Consider the following 20,543-nt stretch of genomic DNA (forward strand, 5'->3'; position numbering starts at 1 on the left):
CAATGATTTGGAGGCTGCAGTCAAAGTAATATTACAGCACAGTAAATGTTGTCAGAAAAAGTGCTGAACATCTGTTCAAGGTGGAGGTTTTTAATTCTTGCATACTGAATACGCTAATATAGACTTCATTTGTTTTGGATGGATGGAATACATCAAATGTAATTTTTCCGTTTTTTTGAGCATCCTGGACAGATGATACATGAGAAAATTATCTCTGATCTGATATCTTTTTAATTTTGTTATTAATTGGAAGTACCAAAGCAGTACCACTAAAATCTAAACAATACCAATCCCAAGTCCCAGAGCAAAGGAACCAAGGATTGTTTGTTGACAGATTTTTATACAAATGGAAGTCTTTTTGAAAAAAGGGTCGGCCCCTACAGACCATTAAGAAGTATGCAGGTCTAAGACACTTTCACTTCCACTCTACAGGACTTGCTGAGACATTTCTCCCTGCTCACCAGACGGCTAGCTGGCTAGGTTTCCAGCAACAAGAAATGCTTTTTGCACCCTGAGAGAAGCGAGTGATTTCACGACAGACTGGCAAGGTGGCCACCATCATATTAGAGTTTCTATTAGTCTAAAGATAATGTGGAAGAGAGTATTCACCACAAACCCTACCCCTGTGTATGCACTGATAAGCTGTAAAGCAGAACTTTTAGAGCAGCTAATGTTTATTTCCTATTTGATTTACAGGGAGATTTATCCATTACTTTAGGCTAATGTGAACTACTTCGGCGCACGCTTTGGCTATTTATGCTTGTCCAGTGCTTTGCTGTTCTGCACTCTCACATTAGTAGAGCTTCCAGGTACCTTTCAGTAAGACGTTTCAAACAATGCAGCACCAGCATTTTTAGAAATCAATGCTCTACATGTCTGACCTCTGACAGGGAGACAGGCACGACCAGGTAGTTTCCTCCCTTCAGTGCCAGATGGCCTTTGTGGAACAGATCCAGGGTCAGCTGAAGATAGAGGATGGAGCCGTGGCTCCGTGTTGACAGATGGCTGCTGAATTTGCTCAGGAGCAGAGGATCAGGGGCAGAACCTGTTGGCGTGGTGACATTAGCGGCAATCTGGGTGCTGCTGCTGACCCGGTGATGGATGTAGTCACTCAGGTCGGCTCCCAGATCGCTGCTGTCTGGCAGGATGTCCAGCGAAATACCAGAGAACGGAAGGAGGGTGGTGATATCCTGCAGGAGAAGAAACAGTTAAATTACTGCTGATCTGCTGTAGAAAATGATACCACACAAAGGCACAATTCAACAGTTAAAGAGCTGCAGTCTGAGGTGTATTAGCAAAGGACACATTTAAAGCACCAAAATCAGGACCCATTCCTCAGATGCTGTTGCCTCTGACTCACGCAGAGCCATGGGATACAGTACAGTAAATACTGTGACAATGACTCAAGCTCCAACATTGCTCACAGGCATCTCTCAGATTCGCATTTCATCTCCTTGCTTGCCATCCTCAGCTGCTCAACACCGGCCAAAACCAGCTATGACTGATCAAAAAAAAAAAGAAAAGAAAAGAAAAAAATCCATGTTATTGCAGCTCAGTTCCTCATTAACCATCACTGACATTTTGGTTCAACGACAAGCAGCGGACATGTGATCGCGGACAGTGCTTCACTTAACCCCTTCACAACACTTCACTGCGAAATATCCAGGTCGTCATACAAGAGCGAGCTCTTCCTGTGAAATGGCTGAAGTGGTAAAAAGAGAGGAGAATCATGATCCATGTAGGAAGTGTGGACACCGCAGGAGCGGAATTAACAGCGGTACTGTTCATCCCTAACTTTTGATATTTAATGCTCACTGACTTTCAGTGAATCATGAAGAAAATGACCCCGAATGTGTTTTGTGTATTCCCAAACACTAATCCAATTATGCAACCGACTGGCTGGCTGTCAAGCTCCAGACTCCCAGCAGACTCCCAGTAGTATTACCATCCATTCAAGGCATAATCCTCGCAGCATTTGGAGGCTTGGCTTTGGCATTGGACAGATGCGTCCGCTGTTTGGTGGGATTACCAACCGGATTGAGAAAATACATCAGACGGGAGAGACCGACCGTGCCAAACGTCACACTGTCTATACTAAATGCAGTGAAAGCACAACATCAAACTACACAGTGTGTACAGGGAGCAAACACAAAAGAAGCAGGATTTGGTAATACCTCTGTCATTTGCGTAGTGTGAGCCAAGGTGAAATCTAAAAAGTTAGTTCACCCAGAAAATAACTCACACTGCCAGATATATAAATAGTTCGATTTGCATAGGTTAGGAGATTTCTGCCTAGTTAAAGTTAAAGAGTTCTCGCCTGATCAGTAACAAGTAAAACACACAAAACATCCTGCTACAAACGAGACACATGGAACTGTATTTGAAGTATTCAAAAATAAGTTTTAAATTATTCAAAAGCAACATCTGTTTTTCAGAAACAGCAGCTGTGATACTTCACAGTAAGATTTAGCAATTATACAGTATCTGGTAAATGTCTATAAATATACTTTCATCCATGTTATCAGAAGTCCTCACGGAGTGATCAAGAAGGATGAAGCCTTTTTTCAGCTAAAGCTTGATGAATAGTGAGGTACACCCATTTAAATATTAATTAAACTGGTTCCAGTGGTATCACCATAGATTGGATATTTTTAAAAAATGAATGTAGCCTCCAGGTTTGAAAAGTGAAGCCAAAGCAGATGTTCCTCATGCTGCATTATTTCTAATGGTCCACTTGCATAGTAAACTATGGGAAAATTATGGTACTTGTCACTTTATTTATGATCTCAGAGTCTTATTAGAAACAGGATTAATTGTGTAAATTGCAGTCTCTCTTGACCCTCTCATCCAAAGACACACACATATTATTCCACAATAAAAAAATAGAATGAGAAAATGGACAACCCAATATATAATATATATGTATACATATAGATATAGATATATTGCCTATTCATCTCAGCCAACTGTGATACTCTTAAAAAACTATTTTTATATGCATGATATCATCCTAATCACTGAGCGGGTGGGGCCAAGGAGAGAAACACAGATGTCTGATAGCCAGGCCCTGCCAAACTTTCTTGGCTTGTGGTCATTTAATACTGCCAGAGTATTGTTTTGAACTAAGCAGTAAGTCGTGAGTCACTAAACATTTAAGACCTCTGAGAATATTCTTGTTTAAAAAAAGAATTTCCCACTTTTTCCCCACTATTTATCCTTCAAGCTTGTGTCCTCTACCACAGGCGTGGGAGCTTCAGGGTTCTGCGTAGTATCTTTGTTGTTCCTAGGACTGTGTTATTTTGGACAGAGATCTCGGATGTCGTTCCTGGGATCTCTAGAGCCTCTTGCACAGTTTAGGGGTCACTGTCCCGAGCGCTGGGACCACTGCTGCCTTCACCCTCCAAACTTCTCAAGCTCCTCTCTCAGCCCTCGGCATTTCTCAAGCTACTTATCTTGCTTCTTCCTGATGTTGCCTTCACTCAGTATAGCTACATCAATCACTACAACCGTCTTCCTCTGCTTGTCCATCGTTACTATATCCGGTTGGTTAACCATCACCAGTTTGTCCGTCTTTATCTGGAAGTCCCACAGGATCTCAGCTCGGTCATTCTCAACCACTTTAGGACGCGCATCCCATTTTTACTTTCCAGGCCATACTCACCACAGACGTTCCTGTATACTATGCCGGCCACTTGGTTATGGCATTCCATGTATACCCTGCCTGCTAGCATCTTGTACCCTGCTGTTATGTGCTGATTGTCTCAGGGGCATCTTTGCACACCTGGGGTTTTGCCTGGTGTGGTAGACCCCAGCCTGATGACCTGCTCTACCTCCTGAGCTACAGCCACCCCACCTGAGATAAGTTGGAAAATGTGTGACATGTGCTGTGTTTTAGACATAAATATTCTCACTCACCACGAGGCCTGTCCTGACTGTGACCACCAACTTAAGCCAGTGGGGGAATTTGGGAATTATTTTGGTGATGAAGGTGGCTATGGTGTCCCCGTAGTCTGGCTTATGAAATTCAGCCTCATTTAGACTGTCAACCAAAATGATGTAGTCTTCTTCAGGTAGCCTCCGTTCTGATTACACACATAAAAAAGAGAGAGTAAATAATAAAACAGTGTCTATATACAATACAATTACAATACAATTTTATTTATATAGCACATTTAAAAAACCACAGGTATGCCAAAGTGCTTCACAGAACGAGTTACGAGGAATAATACATACAAATACATATATAAATATTTCATTAACTTTGCACAACATACAAACTCTAAGAAAGATTTATGCTGCGTATGAAGAAGACTGGTGCATCCTGGTTTTGCAGCACAGGATATGCTGAGAAAATTACCACCTGCCTATACTGATTATTTTCTACTGAAAGGGGGGTCAGAGGCCATTGTTGTTTATTAGCTTGAAACAGGACTTATCCATCATATTTTGCATCACCTAAGCTGTCAAAAAAAAGAAAAAAAAGATCTGCAAGGCTTTTAGGTCTAGTACACTCACATTCACACAAGTGCTCTCCATTTTTCCAACCTGGTTTATAGAGATGGAGCAGACCAAAAAAAAAAAAGAAAAAGAAAACAAGAAAAACACTTCTCTACTCAGACTGCATGGAGGGCCCGGCCATAATAACACATCCATCTATCTGATTGATTGTACCACGAGAAACCCTAACCCTAACATTCAAAGCCTCTTCTAAGTATTTTGTGACCTTGGAATCCCAAATCACAAAGACAAAATAACATCCTCCCACTTTCCTATGCAAATGACCAAGAATCTGTTACACACTCTACAGTGTTTCAAATCGTTGACCTTAACTAGGAAAAATCATCAATGAGCCCATCATGGAGTCATTAACAGCCCACCCTGAAACGGAAGCTATTTTAATCTTTAAAATGTCTTTTAATGTTTAAATCCCATTTATCTTAGAGTGTGTGCGTGTGTGTGTAATTACCCTTGCGCAGGCTGGCTACGGGCTCTAGGACACCCTTTCGGAAGGCAGCAATGGGGTCTTGAACGCAGGAACGTAAGCTCAGTGTGTTTTGTAGGTGAGGCTCTTGTATTAGCAGCTCCCTGTATGGGGCGAGCTGTGGCGCTCTGGCCAGCAGGGCGGCGACACTGTGCACAAACTCCGGCACCAGGCACGTGTATGTGTTGTCCGCCTGACAGAAATGGTAGGCGACCACCTGGAAGGAGGGAGAAGCAGGTGAAAAGTCACAAATGCTGCAATCTGTATCTGTTTATCTCACAAACAATATCTGCAGCTGAAGTAGAAGTGCACAGAGCCAAAACATGAGATGGAACCGTAGATGACAGCTGGTTCTTGTTTTAATGAAAAAAATAAGTACTGTAAAAAAAAAGTAGTCTTCAGCCACCCCTCATTTCTTTCTTATATCTTGCTAAATGCGAAATAGGTGCACTGATTTATTGAAATGTGCAGACATGGAAATACAGCTATCAGGGAAACTGGAGTATTCCCTGATAGCGTGAAAGTCAATATTTGGCATGACCACCTTTATTCTTCAACACTGCCTGAAATCTTAGGCTCTCTCTTGCCATTTCTTTAAGTAGTCTTCAGGAATAGTTCTGGAGTATTCCTGAAGGAAATTCAAAGCTCTCTTTTGGATTATTTTGCCTTTTGTTCTCTCCTCTGTCAAGATGATCCCACACTGCTTTTAGAGTGTTATGGTCTGAGCTCTGGGGAGGCCAATCCATGACTGACTGTGTCCCACTGTTTTTTTTGTTTTTGTTTGTTTGTTTGTTTTTATCCAGATATGCTTCTACTGAACCAAAAATGTCATGACTGAAAATGACTATACTCAGTCCCGTTCTTGTGTAATTTGGCAAACCTCAGCCTTTTCTCCTAGAACTTTCAAAAATATTACTCCAAAGAAAAACTTCAGATCTCAAGATTTTTGCACTATTAAAAACCTTCCAAAAAGCTCTCCTGGCCATTTTTGTCACTTCTGAGGCATCTTGTCAGTTTCTGTACACTATCTGTGTAATATGCATTAGTTGTGGGTTACTGGTTATACACTGTATTCAAAATTGGCTGAATGAGAAACAGAGAGCAGAAGTGGTTATTTTTTGCAAGAATAGAGCAAGAGCATATTTCCCCCATACAGATAAATAGAACAAGAGAGAGAAGACATAGAAACAGCAATTTAACCCGGTCACCATGTCCTCACACCCTGCATGCTGTTATTGGCTGGGGGCTATACACCTGTGGCCCATAGGCTCCTCAGCCCAGAAATATCCATTACACAGAAAACTTTGAAGAAAAGATGAACACGCAAGCAGGGATTCATTTTGTATCTGTACTTAAAAATATATTTATATATAACTGTAACCTACATTATTATTACCGTATAGTTCACACTTGTTCGCTTTGCTTATGTATGAAAACAAAGACATGTATGTTAATTTATCATGTTATTCTGTTGCTCTTCATTAAATCATTGTATATGGTGAAATGGCAAAAACAGCTGTTCATAAACAAACAAATAAATAATAAAAACACATTTATTGCTCTTCTTCTTTGCAAGCTACATTTTCACTGTATGAGACCAAGTAATCAATTACAGGCACTATTAGTGTCACTGCTTGATGAACACTTATGTGCATGACAACATCCCCAGTGCCACTGCACTAAAAATACTTTAGCAAAATGTGTTTACAAAGACCAACGTACACACACACATAATTTAAATAATTTATAAAAATTGTGAGTGTTATATAAAAAAATCTTCAAAGCTATATAGATGTTGATAATCCTGGTACCACAGGCAGTTTATATAGCAAGTTTCATCCAGATTGATATAGTAAGATACTTACTGTATAGTAAGATTATTACTTATGCATTTATTTATTCATTTCTTGCATTTTGGTTAATTGCAATCATAAAAAGTCAATTCCTATGCAGAAAACAATAATCTTAAATATTTTGAAACTAAAGAAATAAAACTAAATGTGATGAATACGAGCCGTGATGTGAAATTAAAACAAGTGTCTTTTCTTTGTGATTTCAGAACAAATGTATGTACATCTACCCTTCAGGCGTGTAAAGAGTAGAGTCTGCTGAGTCTGGGCATGTCCATCTATGATTTTCACTTTGGCTGAATTCCGACTCAGTCAAAGAAAAGTGGTGCAGTTTTCTTTAAACTTTGTCAAAACTGACTGACGTGCAATTTGTGGTAAAGGAAACGACACTACAGCACAGATTCAGATGCTGTTCAGTGTATTCAGACTGTATTATCCCCTCATCTGCAACAGGGAGACAAAAATGCATCAAAGACTATAAGCACACAATATAATTAAATATAAACACACATAAATGTATTCAGAAATCCTAAAGGTGGCTGAGTTATGAAATAGTTTCTCTAAAACACACTAAATACTGTAAAAAAAAAAAAAAGAAGTATTCATTTTATCACTAATAATAAAGGTGACTTTAAAAAAAACAGCAGATATATGGTAACTGTTTTGCTGAAGTATAAACATGTGCAATCTTGTTAAGGTGCCAGTCTAGGCTATGAGTGGTTTACATATAATGCTACCAATGATTTTACTTTTGAGCAAACATCTTCACCATCACAAGTAGTCTGACTAGTTCCCATGGAAACTCTTATTGAGGCCAAGTTAGTAAATTTAGAAGCTTCCATGTCATCTATGTGATGCAGTCAGCAGCATGTTCTGCGCGTGTTCAAAAAAACAGAGAGAACAGTCTGACATTAAAATTTTGTGTCACAAATGTGCAGCTTCAAAGCTCTTTAAAAAAAAAGAGGAACAATGCAGCTCTGTGTTTATCGCTTCAATCTTTTTTATGAAGGGCTGTTTTACAGTCATAGCTCTCCGTAGGACTGTGTGAGATGTTGCATTATATTACCATACTTACAAATCTAGTGACAACAAAACAACAACAACAAGAAAAAACTGGGCTACCAAAAGCACCATGACAAAATAATATATATCTAAAGGCATCCCTGAGATGTAAATGTAATTTTCTCCTGCAGGTGAGTCATAGCAGTCTGCTCAGCAACAGGATAAATAGCTATAAATGAGTGTGTTCTTCAGCTATATGTGCATGCAATCTCCTATCATTGTCAGGAGTGAACATCAGAATGTTTTGTTTGGTGGATAACATTTGGGTTGAAATTAATTTTATGTCTATTTAAATGTACGGTTTGTGGCTTTTTGCCTTTACTGGATAGAGACAGTGAGATTAGGGGAACTAGGGGAGTAAAACGGTGCACATTTAAACTGGGTAAACTATAGGTCCCTCCAACATTAAAATTAGGTTTAAGTTAATACTTGGGGATGGCATCAAGCCAGTAGTTTTGGTGGTTCAAGTGTCAATGTGAACCTGTATTCTTGCAGGTAGACGAAAAGACTGATACAAGTCTCAAACCCGTTTGCTGAATATGACACATTTGAGCTCATTTTGCTGAATTAATATATACATATATATATATATATATATATATATATATACATATATATATATATATATATATATATATATATATATATATATATATATATATATATATATATTTTTTTTTTTTTAACACATAAAAATTAAAAATCACAATTATGCAACGAATAACCAGTCTTATTCAGCGCTGTGGGGAGGCGGGAGCCTGTTCAAGCTGTCACAGTCGCACTACAACACCCTGGACTGGTTGGCGGTCTGCCATAGGGCTGTACAGTATAGCACATGAACCTGGTAAAGAAATGAACTGTGACGTGTACATTTTCATGTGGATCAAAGGTACCAGAGAGAGATGGTGGCAGTTTTTGGGACTATGCATTTCCCCCTTTTTCCCACTCTTTTATGCTTCAGCGTCTTTATAGTTAGACAGTGGCATCAATCTTGTCATCCGACTCCCCCAGAGAGCAAAAATGCACACTCCTGGAGTGTGGAGCTATTGTTTTCAGGTTAGAATATGGACTATGAGGGAACATTTGTAACTGAGGATCTTCACACATACAGAAGTACTAGAAGTGCATTCGTGTGTGTTTTGAGTTACCCTGGCAGCCAGGGATCTGACAGCCTCCTTCCTCGGTGGTGTGCTATCGCTTGTGCCTGAAACGGTGCCCTGGTTGGGATGGGAATCAGCCGGCTGCTTGGAGGCTGCTTTTCCCTGCCTATCCCCACCTGCACACCATGAAGAGCAACAACAACAACAACAAACTCTCAGGTGTAAGCAAAGAAATGTCACGAGCCTATAAAGAAACACAGTTAAACTGCTGCAATTCATTAGCGCATAAGATAGACTGGAAACTTTGGCACTGAGCAAAGCCTGCATTTCTCTGAGCTCATGCTAACTAACTCTGTCTTAAAGCTAAATTAAAATGACAACATACAATGCAGATATGGATAAATAATGCAACTGTGCTGAAAAATGAATGCTACACTGCTTTTTTTTTTTTTTTACACTGCTCTGTTTTCTCAGCCTGTAATTTTAACAATGCTTCTTATCGTACAACAGAAAAGCCTGAAATCAGTCAAAAGGTGCCTATATGGACATTTTTATATCGCACAGAGTGACATAGTTTATTCAAAAACAATGTGCATGTCACAGTGTGTAACACGGATTTATGTGCAAAATCTTTTTCTTTTTTCCTCTCCTCAGATAAAAGAGCTGTGCCACTCATGAAAGCAGGAAAACAACAACCTCACTCCCCTTACACAACTGCAATCAGCAGAGAAACCTCAGGGGAGAACTTGAAAGAAGAGTGTTTGACCTAGTTACCAACTCCTCAAAAAGTGATGTTTCCTTAAATTTCATACATACATATATAATAAAAAAAAATGCACTTTTACTAGACTGTACTGGATACTGTATGAATTATGCCAGTCCTTGCAGATGCATACAAAAACAAATTACAGTGCTCTGAATTTTTTTTGAAAAAAGGAAAACTCTTACACTTAGGGGAGGAGCCGGGGCTGTGAGGGATGCTGGGACCTCCCAGTGATGTACGCATGCCGTGACAGCTGAGCGTCACTAGCCTCCAGATGACGGCGGTCTTTCCAGATCCTGCGTTACCCACAATGACAGCACCGCGTCCCTCACAGCTGCGTGTTTTTCTAAGGACCTCCTCCAGACGTGTGAAGAGCCAATCCCGGCCAACGAAAGGTGTTTCCGTGGTGATGCCGGGAACTTCAAATAGAAGCGGTTTTAGCATGATGTCAGCTTGTTTGAATGGTACCAATCGCCCTGGATAGAGAGAAAACAATCGAAGTAAGGCTTCATTTTTTTCAATTCTCTGCCACAATGCTTCAATAATATTGAGGCCCAGGGTCTGGGGAGGCCAATCCATGACTGATAATGCTTAATTGTATGTTTTTCTATTCAGGTATACTTTTACTGCATTGGGAGTGTGTTTAGGATCATTTATCATTACTGAAAAATGAAGTCATTGCCAATCAGATGCTTTCCACAACGTATTACATGATGGAGCAAATTCTAATGTCGCTTTTTATGCATTCATAATTCAATCAGTTTTGGTAAGATCTCCAAGACCACTTACTGAAATGCATTCCCAAACCATGACAGAGCCTCTCTCCTGACCTCCTCTGTATATACTAACAACAATTTGAACCAAAAAAGTCGAATTTGGATTTGGATTTCAACAAAATGTGGACAAATGATGTGGTTTTGTGACAGGCTGCTGGTAACAAAGTGCCTAAAGATATTAAATTGTTTTTTTTTGCTAAGTTGTCTGTGATGTGCAGAGAAAGCACTGGTTTATCTCTGCAGTTAGGTGCCTTTTATGCTTGAGTGACTCATGGTTTAGTCTTAAGTGGCTTAGCAAACAAGAAACATTCCTCTGAAAATGGTCAGGTGCAAGGACTGTACTGAAAATGACTGAAAAAGCAGCCAATGTCCAAAGAGATCATTTAAAAGACCTTAAGGATGTTACAGGCAGTAACCTGGGGCGTTAAAGCCTGGTACAAATTTATCGTGTGCATCTAATTTTTCTCTTATCTACTTATATTTATTAATTTTATGCCTTAATGGGCTAGGCCGGTGACAGGCCGGTTCTAGGCCTCAAGCCATCCCTCAAGCCATCCCTGTAGTTAACTGAAGTCAGGGACATTTTCACTACATTTGTGGCGTTGGAGCGTATTTTGGGTAAATATTATAGCTATAATCTGACAAATAATATGAACTGCTTGTGGTTAAACATACTAAATAGACACCTAAGAAGTTGCTTGAATTATGGTCATTAAATTTCTAGGACTTTATTTACATGTTACTTAGCAAGTAGTGTGTCTTTAGTCTATAGAGGCACCTTGTTAATCTGGCTAGCATTACTTGATGACTCCACTCTCCTCCTTCTCTAAATATGGCCACTCCTGGATTCAAAAGCCAGGGCTACACACAACCCAGTGGTATGCAGTAGCAGCCTATGGTGGCTACATGCTGCATGCAGTTGTACTTGCTCACAAAATACCTTTGGAGTCATCACTTGTGCGTCCAGATGTGTTGTGTTTGCGAACAGAGCCTCTGTGCCCAGTAGCCCTTTGACTGTCCAGATAACCCAAATCCTCTAGTCGAGTGGAGCTTGTTGCTGTAAAGAGAGAATGGGAGGCGGATGAATTCAGCGAGAGAAAGAGAGATCCAGTAAAGATGCACATGCATACTGCAGAAACTCCAGTCAATTACTGTATCCATGGAGACAGGAAATATAAACAATTTTTGCTGTTAATGATACGTGCTCAGTGACCTTGAGGAGAAAAGAGAGAAGAGAAGAAAACAGCTCTTCTCACATCCTGTAATATCAAGCTGACATGAGTCTGAAATGACCAAATGTTTCATAGTGTCTCACGCGTCAGGACACCAAATTTGTGATAATCAGTAGAAACACATCGCCGGCTGTAATGCAAAAATGTATCAGCTGTCAATAACAGGATTACACGCATTCCTCTAATGACCAAATAAGCCACATAAAAGCCAACATGACACATACAATTGAGAACGTGTTGTACCGAAGGGCAAATAACAAAACAGATAGAGTTCTTTACTCCTACATTCGCCTATCCATCCACCTACTCACACCACTGAGTTTACAGGTCAGCAAGGCATCTGCAGTTTCTGAGAAATTTAGTCTTTAGTCCACTGTGAAACACAAGAAAGTATGCGCTTTGCAGTTCCTTAAATTTGGTTTTCCACATAAGCAGTGTATTTGTGATACATCACTATGCATTATTAACAGAGAAACAAGAGAAATAGAAGACCTAGCACACTGTAATGCAATCTGACACAACAGTCCATTACCTCTTACCTCTTATTGTCAGTGAAGCAGTTCTGTTCGAGAGCTGCCAAATGAACCCGACTGTAAGTCACAACCGAGTTCATTAAGCAGCTTGGCGGTTTCTGATGGATTTAAGGAAAGAATAATTCTTAACATCCCTACACGTTTCAGCATATATATGAGATGTTTTCGCTGGTAGTGTCCTGCATATACTGCCTTGCATATGCACACAGCTGCAGACATCAGGGACTTTGACTTGTTCTAATTATGCTACTTTTTGGTCCACTTGGAGATAGTTTGGACGAAGCATGCCCTTACAGTGCAGTATCTGCATGAACATCAGCACACAGATTTACATAAACCACCTGAATATGACATTTGCATTACTTGGACTGTGAAAGACCCTCGCATCCTTTAAGTTATGTGAGGGTCTCTTACAGTGCAAGAACTGTTACAGACCCTCACAAAGGATCATAAGAATGATTAATCTCATGAAAATAAAGTCACTTGGGGTGGATTTTGCAATTAAAGCAAAAAACAAAACAGCAAAATCTGTCTCGCATCTCAAAACAATACTAACGTATTCGAGTGCCAGCAAAAGCAAATAGTTATTAGCGTCTGCTGTCCTGTCCCTGTAAATAATTTCACTTTCAAACTACATCTAGGCAAGTAAGCGTTTCACATACTTGAAAATATTTTGTCCTTATAAATTGCATAACTTAATAATTAATTGCACATTTCTGTAACTCACTTAATGTTGCTTAATTAAAAAAAAAATTAAAATAGTGCAGTGTAAAGCCTGGTTTTTGTCTGTTTTTAGAGCAGCTGGAGAGAAAAAAGTGAAGAATCTGTTCCAGTCTAATCTCGAGCTCTTCCTATTTCTATTTTCCCCTTTTAACATCAGGCCGTTTAATCCAAGTGACTCACAAATCCAGACAGGAAATCAACTAGATTACAGCCACTGCAGGCATGAGTGCTTGTGCTCGACCTTTTCCATCTTCCAATATTGTTTCTATGCAATATTTTTTTTGCTCCTATTTATATTATTGTATTGTCTGCTATTGGAGGAATAAATAGCATATATATTTTACAACGAAAAACTGCATGGCTTGGGAAATGAATCCATTGTTATTTTAAGAGTTTATTTTCAATGAGTAGCAGACAGGTTCATGTCATTCATTCATTGCTCTTTGTTATTGGTAAATAAAAAAAGTCCTCTGTAAAATCTGAAAATCTGGCATTACTGCTGTCTCTAATCCCTTTGGAGAGGGATGAAAAAAGGCTCAAGTCACGTTGCACACTGTACACAGACCAATAAATTAGGCAGTGGGCAAGACAGTAACTTCCTATAATCGTGTAATGACATTAAAAGAAATCACTGGTAATCTCAGAGCATGTGAGAAAGCATATCAGCATAGATCTGCACTGTTATGGGCTGACAGGCTTTAAAGCAGAAGTTTTAATCACATCCTGAAGATCCTGGCTGCAGCATCCTTCAACACAACAAATCAAAAACTTCTCTACACTCAGACATGAGCCACACAATGTAAAATATATTTGCATCTTGCATTACTGCATATCATTCTGCCGCACCATCGCTCGCTTTGCTTTCTGTGGAACAGCGAGAAAGACACACTGAGTTTGCTTCTTTGAAAATACTCCAGTAGATACAGCTCACACTTGGCTGATCAGATCCCTTTCTGACACGTTTACTATCTCTACATGTGTCCATCAGCCTGCAGCAGCAGAGTGAGCGAGCGAGTGTGGGTGAAAGCTGCCGAGGCCTGTTGATATTCTAATTTACAGGCTCATCAAAAACACATATAACCTGTTCATTGGACTCCCTAGTAAACAATGATGGGCTTCTCTGGATCAACAAATATCAATCGCGGTGTGAACTCTGCAATTAGGATAAAAGAAAGTTGTGTGGGGGATGAGCCGTTAGTATACTGTGAAAGAGTACAGCATGAGATATTGCAGAAGCGGGAGGGAGCTTTCAGGACAAAGAACATGCATAAAATGACTGTAAATATCAAGCAAGAACACAAGTGGCGAAAACTGAGGATTGAAAGAACATCCACAGCGAGAGGATGGAGCACAGTCTGCAGCAAAACAGTGTGAAGGAGGTGTGGGAGTGGGATGAGAAAGACTGCTGGCTAAAGACAACCAGGCCAAATGGCTGAGGGGACACAGTTAAAGAGTTAAAACATGTTTTTCAGCCAGTTTGACACAGAAACTCTTGGACGGTTTGACAGGTCAACCTATCTCACACTCACTGACCATCTATATGTTCCCTGTTGATGAAAGTCTAGCTGATTATAGCCCCCTTTGATCCTTCATCACTTTAAAGGTCAAGCCTCCAGTATCCCTGATGGCATTACTTACACAATTTCATCACAAGCAGCTCATTAGAACCTGTTTAAAAGCCTTTTCAACCTTAAAGGTATCGCTACTCGTAATTGCTTTCTGGCAGAAAATAAAATAAATCTGTGAAGGAAATATCATGCCGGGTTTAAATTATTTTCACAGGATTTTCCTCTGATATCAAGTGTGTCAGAAAATTATAAAGTCACAAATTCTTGATGTAACTTGGCCATGGACATGACAAACTTAAGACTGATATTTCAATTCAAATTGCTTTTATTTATATAGCGCCAAATCAGCAGCAGTCGCCTCAAGGTGCTTTGTCTTGTAAGGTAAAGACCCCTACAATAATAATAAAAACAACAACAACAACAATCAGATGAGCAAGCACTTGGCAAAAGTGGGAAGGAAAAACTCCCCTTTAACAGGAAGAATCCTCCTGCAGAACCAGGCTCAGGGAGGGGGAGCCATTTGCTTGTTGAGGGTGAGGAAGACATGACAAAATTGTGGAAGATAGCCAGAGATTAATAATAACTATTGATTAAATGCAAAGACATGGATAAACACATAGAGTGAAAATCTGAATGACATGCAGGTGATCCTTAGCTGTGCTACGACACCCATTTTTGGTCCAACCGCCCAAGATCCACAGCTAGTTAGATCATCACAATGACTGAACACAGCCAAGCCAGTTGTTTTCCTTTGTTTTTTCAGGTTTTTTTAATGTTGTTTTTTTTAACAGTAACTAAAGCAGACTACTAGCATCTCTGAAGCTCTCTAATTGAAAATGTAAATGAGTCATTCTATGTGTGTTCGTCAAATGCCTCCCAAGTGATCTTACAGATTTTCCTGGAAAAAAACATCCAGGGTAAAGATGCACATGTTAGTAGTTTTTAAGAAAAGATTTCAGGTCCCTCCTCTCATTAGTTTTCTCAAAAAAACAAAGGATTTCAAGAGATGAAGGCAGAGCTGGTTTTGGATGTTTTTCTGGCGTCATTTTTTCAGGGGCTATTTGAAAAATTCCATTATCTGGAAAACTGCTTCAGATAGGTCCTTCAAATCTTTTAGGTACTGTGGCTCTGTGAATATGGATTCTCATGAGTGCAGCTGAAGTTAACACAGAATGATGGATGCTTGAAGTCCCTAAAATATCTGGATAAAATATTTGGATCTCTGATCTCTGAGAGATTATTGGGGGTCTGTAGGAAGTCCAGTTTTGCAGGTAGGGGACTGATACTTTATGTACAGGTTCTCATATTCAAGCAACATAACATTCTTTAAAACGGTTCAAATCAGGTTACTGGTTTCACTGATATTAAAGCTTGAATACTTGAAAAAACTCATTTTCATCCAACTTCAGTGTGACATTCCCCAGGTATGACACCATGCACCAAATTCAAATTCAGCTTCTTAGAAAGACCAAGTTTCTGTTAATGTTAAATCTGTTACGGCATTCTCTCTCATTTTCCCAATATGAATTTTTGAAACGGTCATATTTAAGTAAAGATTGTTTCAGAGGCAGAGCATGATGTCTGAATCCAATTTATGGACCCTCATTGCCCAGCAAGACAAGACTTTTATGAACAGGAAGGGAAGAAGTGTGCTGGGTGCCATTACAAAGCACGATCTATTTCATAAAATGTAATAGATTTATAGTGAGTCATGTGCTCGACTATTTCTTGGTGAAGACCATCATCTAACCCATAATACAAAAGTGAACCGTTCTTTTTACACTCTTTTTTTTTTTAGATAAATTACACAAACATCATATACCATTTTGTTTGTTTGGTTTTTTTTTTGCCAGATTAAGAGTTTTATTAACTCCCAAAAGATATCTTTTGGAAACCTGCAGTCAGCTGAGACTGAAGAAGTCACTTTGATGAGTGACGAAACGTTTCTCCCACAAAACGCTACGTCCAGATGAACAGAATCAACTTTTGGAGATCCCAAAAGATAATTGTGTGAAAATTTTATTTTTTTTCTCAACAAAAATAAAAGGTAAAAAACAAAAAATGATCTGGAGTTTTAATATCATTCTAAGCAGCTAATTTAAACACTTATGTTACTCAGTTTTGCAATCAGACCTTGATTCTTTGCCAAATTTGTAAAAACGTGTCCAGCTAACAAACCTGACCCAGAACCACAGGCAAATGTACTCTCCAATACCACCCACATGGCAAGGAGGGGGGAAGGGAAGGAAGAACTTACACAGTCAGAGAGGATTTAGTATGGTGCTGAAAACGATCAACCTCAAGTATGAACCACGATGCTGTAAATAGTCTCATTTTTGAAAGAGCCATACAAGCTGTTTCTCCTTGTTTCCACTCTTTTGGCCAAACTAAGCTAACTGCCTGCTCACTGCAACATTAAGCAAAAGCTACCAGGCTGCATATTAGAAAGCTCAGCAGAGAGGCAGCACACTGGCAGAAGAAGAAGTCTTTAAAGTGGGGATCTGGATCACTCTCCAAAAAAAGAAGAAAAAAACAACAGTAAAGTAAGGCACTATCCTCAGCACAGGATGTACTCTCCTAGTATCCCGCTAGCTACAGAAAACGTCCTGTACTGTTCTGTTATCGTAACCATGATGCTCCAGTATCCTTGTTAGCCAGTAGTATTAATCTCTCACATAACAAAGAACTCTGATCCACTGCCACTGAAGCATCTTAAACCACATTTAAAAGCATGGACTATGTGTTAAGAAGAGACAGGTACCTGGGAAATTTGCTGAAGGCACAAGTAGTTGATGCAGCTAATTCACTCATACATCTTTAGTGTCTGATTTTGCAACAAAAACGCAAACTACTTTAGGCACTCACTGCGCCGACAGCCACCACACTGCGCAGCGCTGCCCACCAAAATGGCGCCAGTTTCAGTCCACCAGAAGATTAATGAAGCAGCCAACTCTTATTGAATCTAGCCTGCCCTCCTGCTTCTAAGAATCAGCATTTATCTTTGGAAAGTGTGAGAAGTTACTTCATTCATCCATTCTGCAAATTCTCTCTACGATCACATTAATAGGAACAGATAGATGGTCACAAATGGTGATAAAGTTTAGCTCTGGTTTGGACTTTAAATTATGTATGGACTAATTGCACAATTAAACATTAGCATCTGCACTGGAATAGATCTGATTATATATGCCCAGACTGTAATCTACATATTCTTTTCATTTCTTTGCTACGTGATGCTCTGCCACAACTAAATCTTGCTGCTTTGCATACACTAATGGATGGACTTCATATTCATTACATACAATGCATCTTACATTTTTTGTAGCTTCCATCAGTCATGCACTACTATCCATTAACTTTATCATCATGTCTGAATGAGCAGAAACCACAGAGGTAGGGTCAGACCTAGCAGCATTTAGATATCACTTTCAGTGGTGCACAGGCCAGACGTGCATGGGCACAGAAAAGATACAATTTCTGTTTTCGTCTACAGATGTCTCTTGTGTTTGTGAGTTACTCAGCTTTTTTTTAAGCATGAATGATTTGGAGACTGAACAAATTTCAAACTTTTGACATGAGACTCCCATTTACGCTGCTGAAAACTAATCAAATTACAGAACAAGCCCCAAAGCTGCTCCTTAGGTCCACATTACAGTACTAACACGGCTCCATAAACTTCAGAAAGTCTAAAGCAGACAGTTTCCATGTGTTCACTTGCCAGAGTTAGACAATGAGACCTCTCTAAAGATCACAAATGCATATTGACTTGCCTCACACACACACACACTTCTCTACAGTTTCACAGAATAGATGTTTACAGTAAACTCTGTGATGCGATGAGGACAAATTTATAACCAGTTGTGGATATAATCCAACCCATGATCTAAAGTTTGATGCTTCTAGCTGTTTTCTAGGAGTCTCTTGTCTGAATTGATTGACCTTTAACATCATAAAGTAGCAAGATCAATGTAAGAGTGTTCTCTAAAATGAAAGAGAGCTGCATACATTTATGCTCATGCTACAACACTGGCAACTTTGTTAATTTCTTAGCTATTATACTTCTTCAAATCTACACATTCTCCAGCTAGGTACACCTGTTCAAATGCTTGTTTAGACACAAATCTAATTAGCCAATCACATGGCAGCAAGTCGGGGCATGTAATCACGTTGATGTGGTCAAGATGACCTGCTGAAGTTTAAACTGACCATGAGAATGAGTAAGAAAAGTGATTTAAGTGCCTCTACATGTGGCATTGCTGTTGGTCTGAGTGTTTCAGAATCTGCTGATCTACTTGAATTTTCCCACATGACCATCTCTAGGATTTACACTGGTTTGCAACTGGTTTTCAGGTGTCCTCTTTATGCCAGGGGTAATGGCAGAATCGCCTTCAAGCTGATGGGAAGGCTACAGTAACTCAAATACCTAGTTGTTACAACTGAGGTATGCAGAAGAGCATATCTTAATGCACAACACATCAGCAGCAGCAGCAGAAGGCCACACCAGGTGCTACTCTGGTCAGCTAAGAACAGAACTGAGGCTACAACTTTATTTATATAAAGCCAAACCACACCAACAGTATTCGCAAGGTGCTTTATATTGTAATGTAAAGACCCTACAATAATAGAGAGAAATAAAGTCACACAGACTCACCAAAACTGGACAATAGAAGATTATAAAAATGGTGCGTGGTCTGATGAGTTCTGATTACTGCTACCACCATAGAAGCCATTCAGAAGCCAGGGTCACAATTTGGCATAAGCACAAAGCCTGAATCCTTCCTTGTTAAGGGGGTCAAGCTGCTGTTGATGGTGGTGAAATGGTGTGGGTGATATTTTCCTGACACACTTTGGGCCCCTTAGTACCATCCTTCAGCACCACAGCCTATCTGAGTGTTGTTGCCGAGCATGTTCATCCCTTTATGACCGTAGTGTGCCCATCTACTGATTGCTGCTTCCAGCAGGATAGCAAGCCATGTTACAAAGCTTCAATCATCTCAAACTGGTTTCTTGAACATAAGAGTGAGTTCACTGGACTCAAATGGCCTCCACAGTCAACAGATCTCACTCCAATAGTGCACCTTTGGGATTTGGTGGAACGGGGTATTCACATCATGGATGTGCAGCCAACAAATCTGAAGCAACTGTGCGATGCTATCATGTAAATATGGATTCATGTATAACTGGTGGTTAATAATAAAGCTGTGAGGAACATTTCCATAAAAATGACTTGTGGCTGAATGACAAAATGCAATTCAATGTTTTTTATCTGAATCTAACCGGAGCACAAGTTTATCTTTATCACAAGTTGCATCTGTCTACAGTTTGACACTAATGCTCCGTTAAACACCTAAATTTTAAGTTTTAGATTTCATTTTTTCTTGTCTTATTATGTATATCATATATAAATATATTCATCCTGCTCCTCTATGTCTAATCGTTCATGAAGATGAAGTCAAATCCTAACCGCTACATGCAGCTTGTTTCATCTTGATACTGAATTTCATCAAGAGTGTCTAAATGAAAGCACCAGCTGACAGAAGAAACTGGCAGGCGTTACTGTGAATCCACTCCTTAGGGAATCTCTTCTTTTGCTCCCACTACAAATGAACTGACATCTAAAGGAAGAAAAAGAGCCTCATGCATTAGCAAAGATCGTGACTATAGAGGGAGGGGGGTATTTTTATGACAACTAGAGGCCTCCCAGGACTTTTAACTGGTACTGCTCACTGTGTGTATCCAGCCTCCGTGGTAAGTGGAGCACCAGCACACGGTGCAGTGAAGTTCAGTTCTGCATCACAGGCATTTTCTAAATTATGCTTCTACTGCATTGCATGAACAGTTTGAGAGTATCAAGTTAACAATCAACTTAATCAATATGCTATTCAGTCAATATTAATCAGTCCATTAATTAATCACTCGGGTCACAGCTGCCATATTCATACTCTCATTAGCCCA

At 39.6% G+C, this 20,543-nt stretch overlaps 1 protein-coding gene across 1 annotated transcript in view; it reads right to left on the bottom strand.

The window, feature by feature from the left end:
* LOC134627572 (protein TANC1-like) overlaps positions 1-20,543 on the bottom strand; it is a 42,025-nt gene that overhangs the window by 16,011 nt on the left and 5,471 nt on the right. The window contains exons 5-10 of the mRNA XM_063473790.1: positions 11,473-11,589; positions 9,942-10,232; positions 9,042-9,169; positions 4,967-5,198; positions 3,916-4,082; positions 882-1,190 (exon numbers count right to left, since the gene is read on the bottom strand). Of these exons, the coding sequence (XP_063329860.1) occupies positions 882-1,190; positions 3,916-4,082; positions 4,967-5,198; positions 9,042-9,169; positions 9,942-10,232; positions 11,473-11,589 (1,244 nt within the window). The remainder of the gene's footprint in view (positions 1-881; positions 1,191-3,915; positions 4,083-4,966; positions 5,199-9,041; positions 9,170-9,941; positions 10,233-11,472; positions 11,590-20,543) is intronic.

Source organism: Pelmatolapia mariae, linkage group LG1 (genome assembly GCF_036321145.2).
Source record: "Pelmatolapia mariae isolate MD_Pm_ZW linkage group LG1, Pm_UMD_F_2, whole genome shotgun sequence".
Classification (NCBI taxonomy): domain Eukaryota; kingdom Metazoa; phylum Chordata; class Actinopteri; order Cichliformes; family Cichlidae; genus Pelmatolapia; species Pelmatolapia mariae.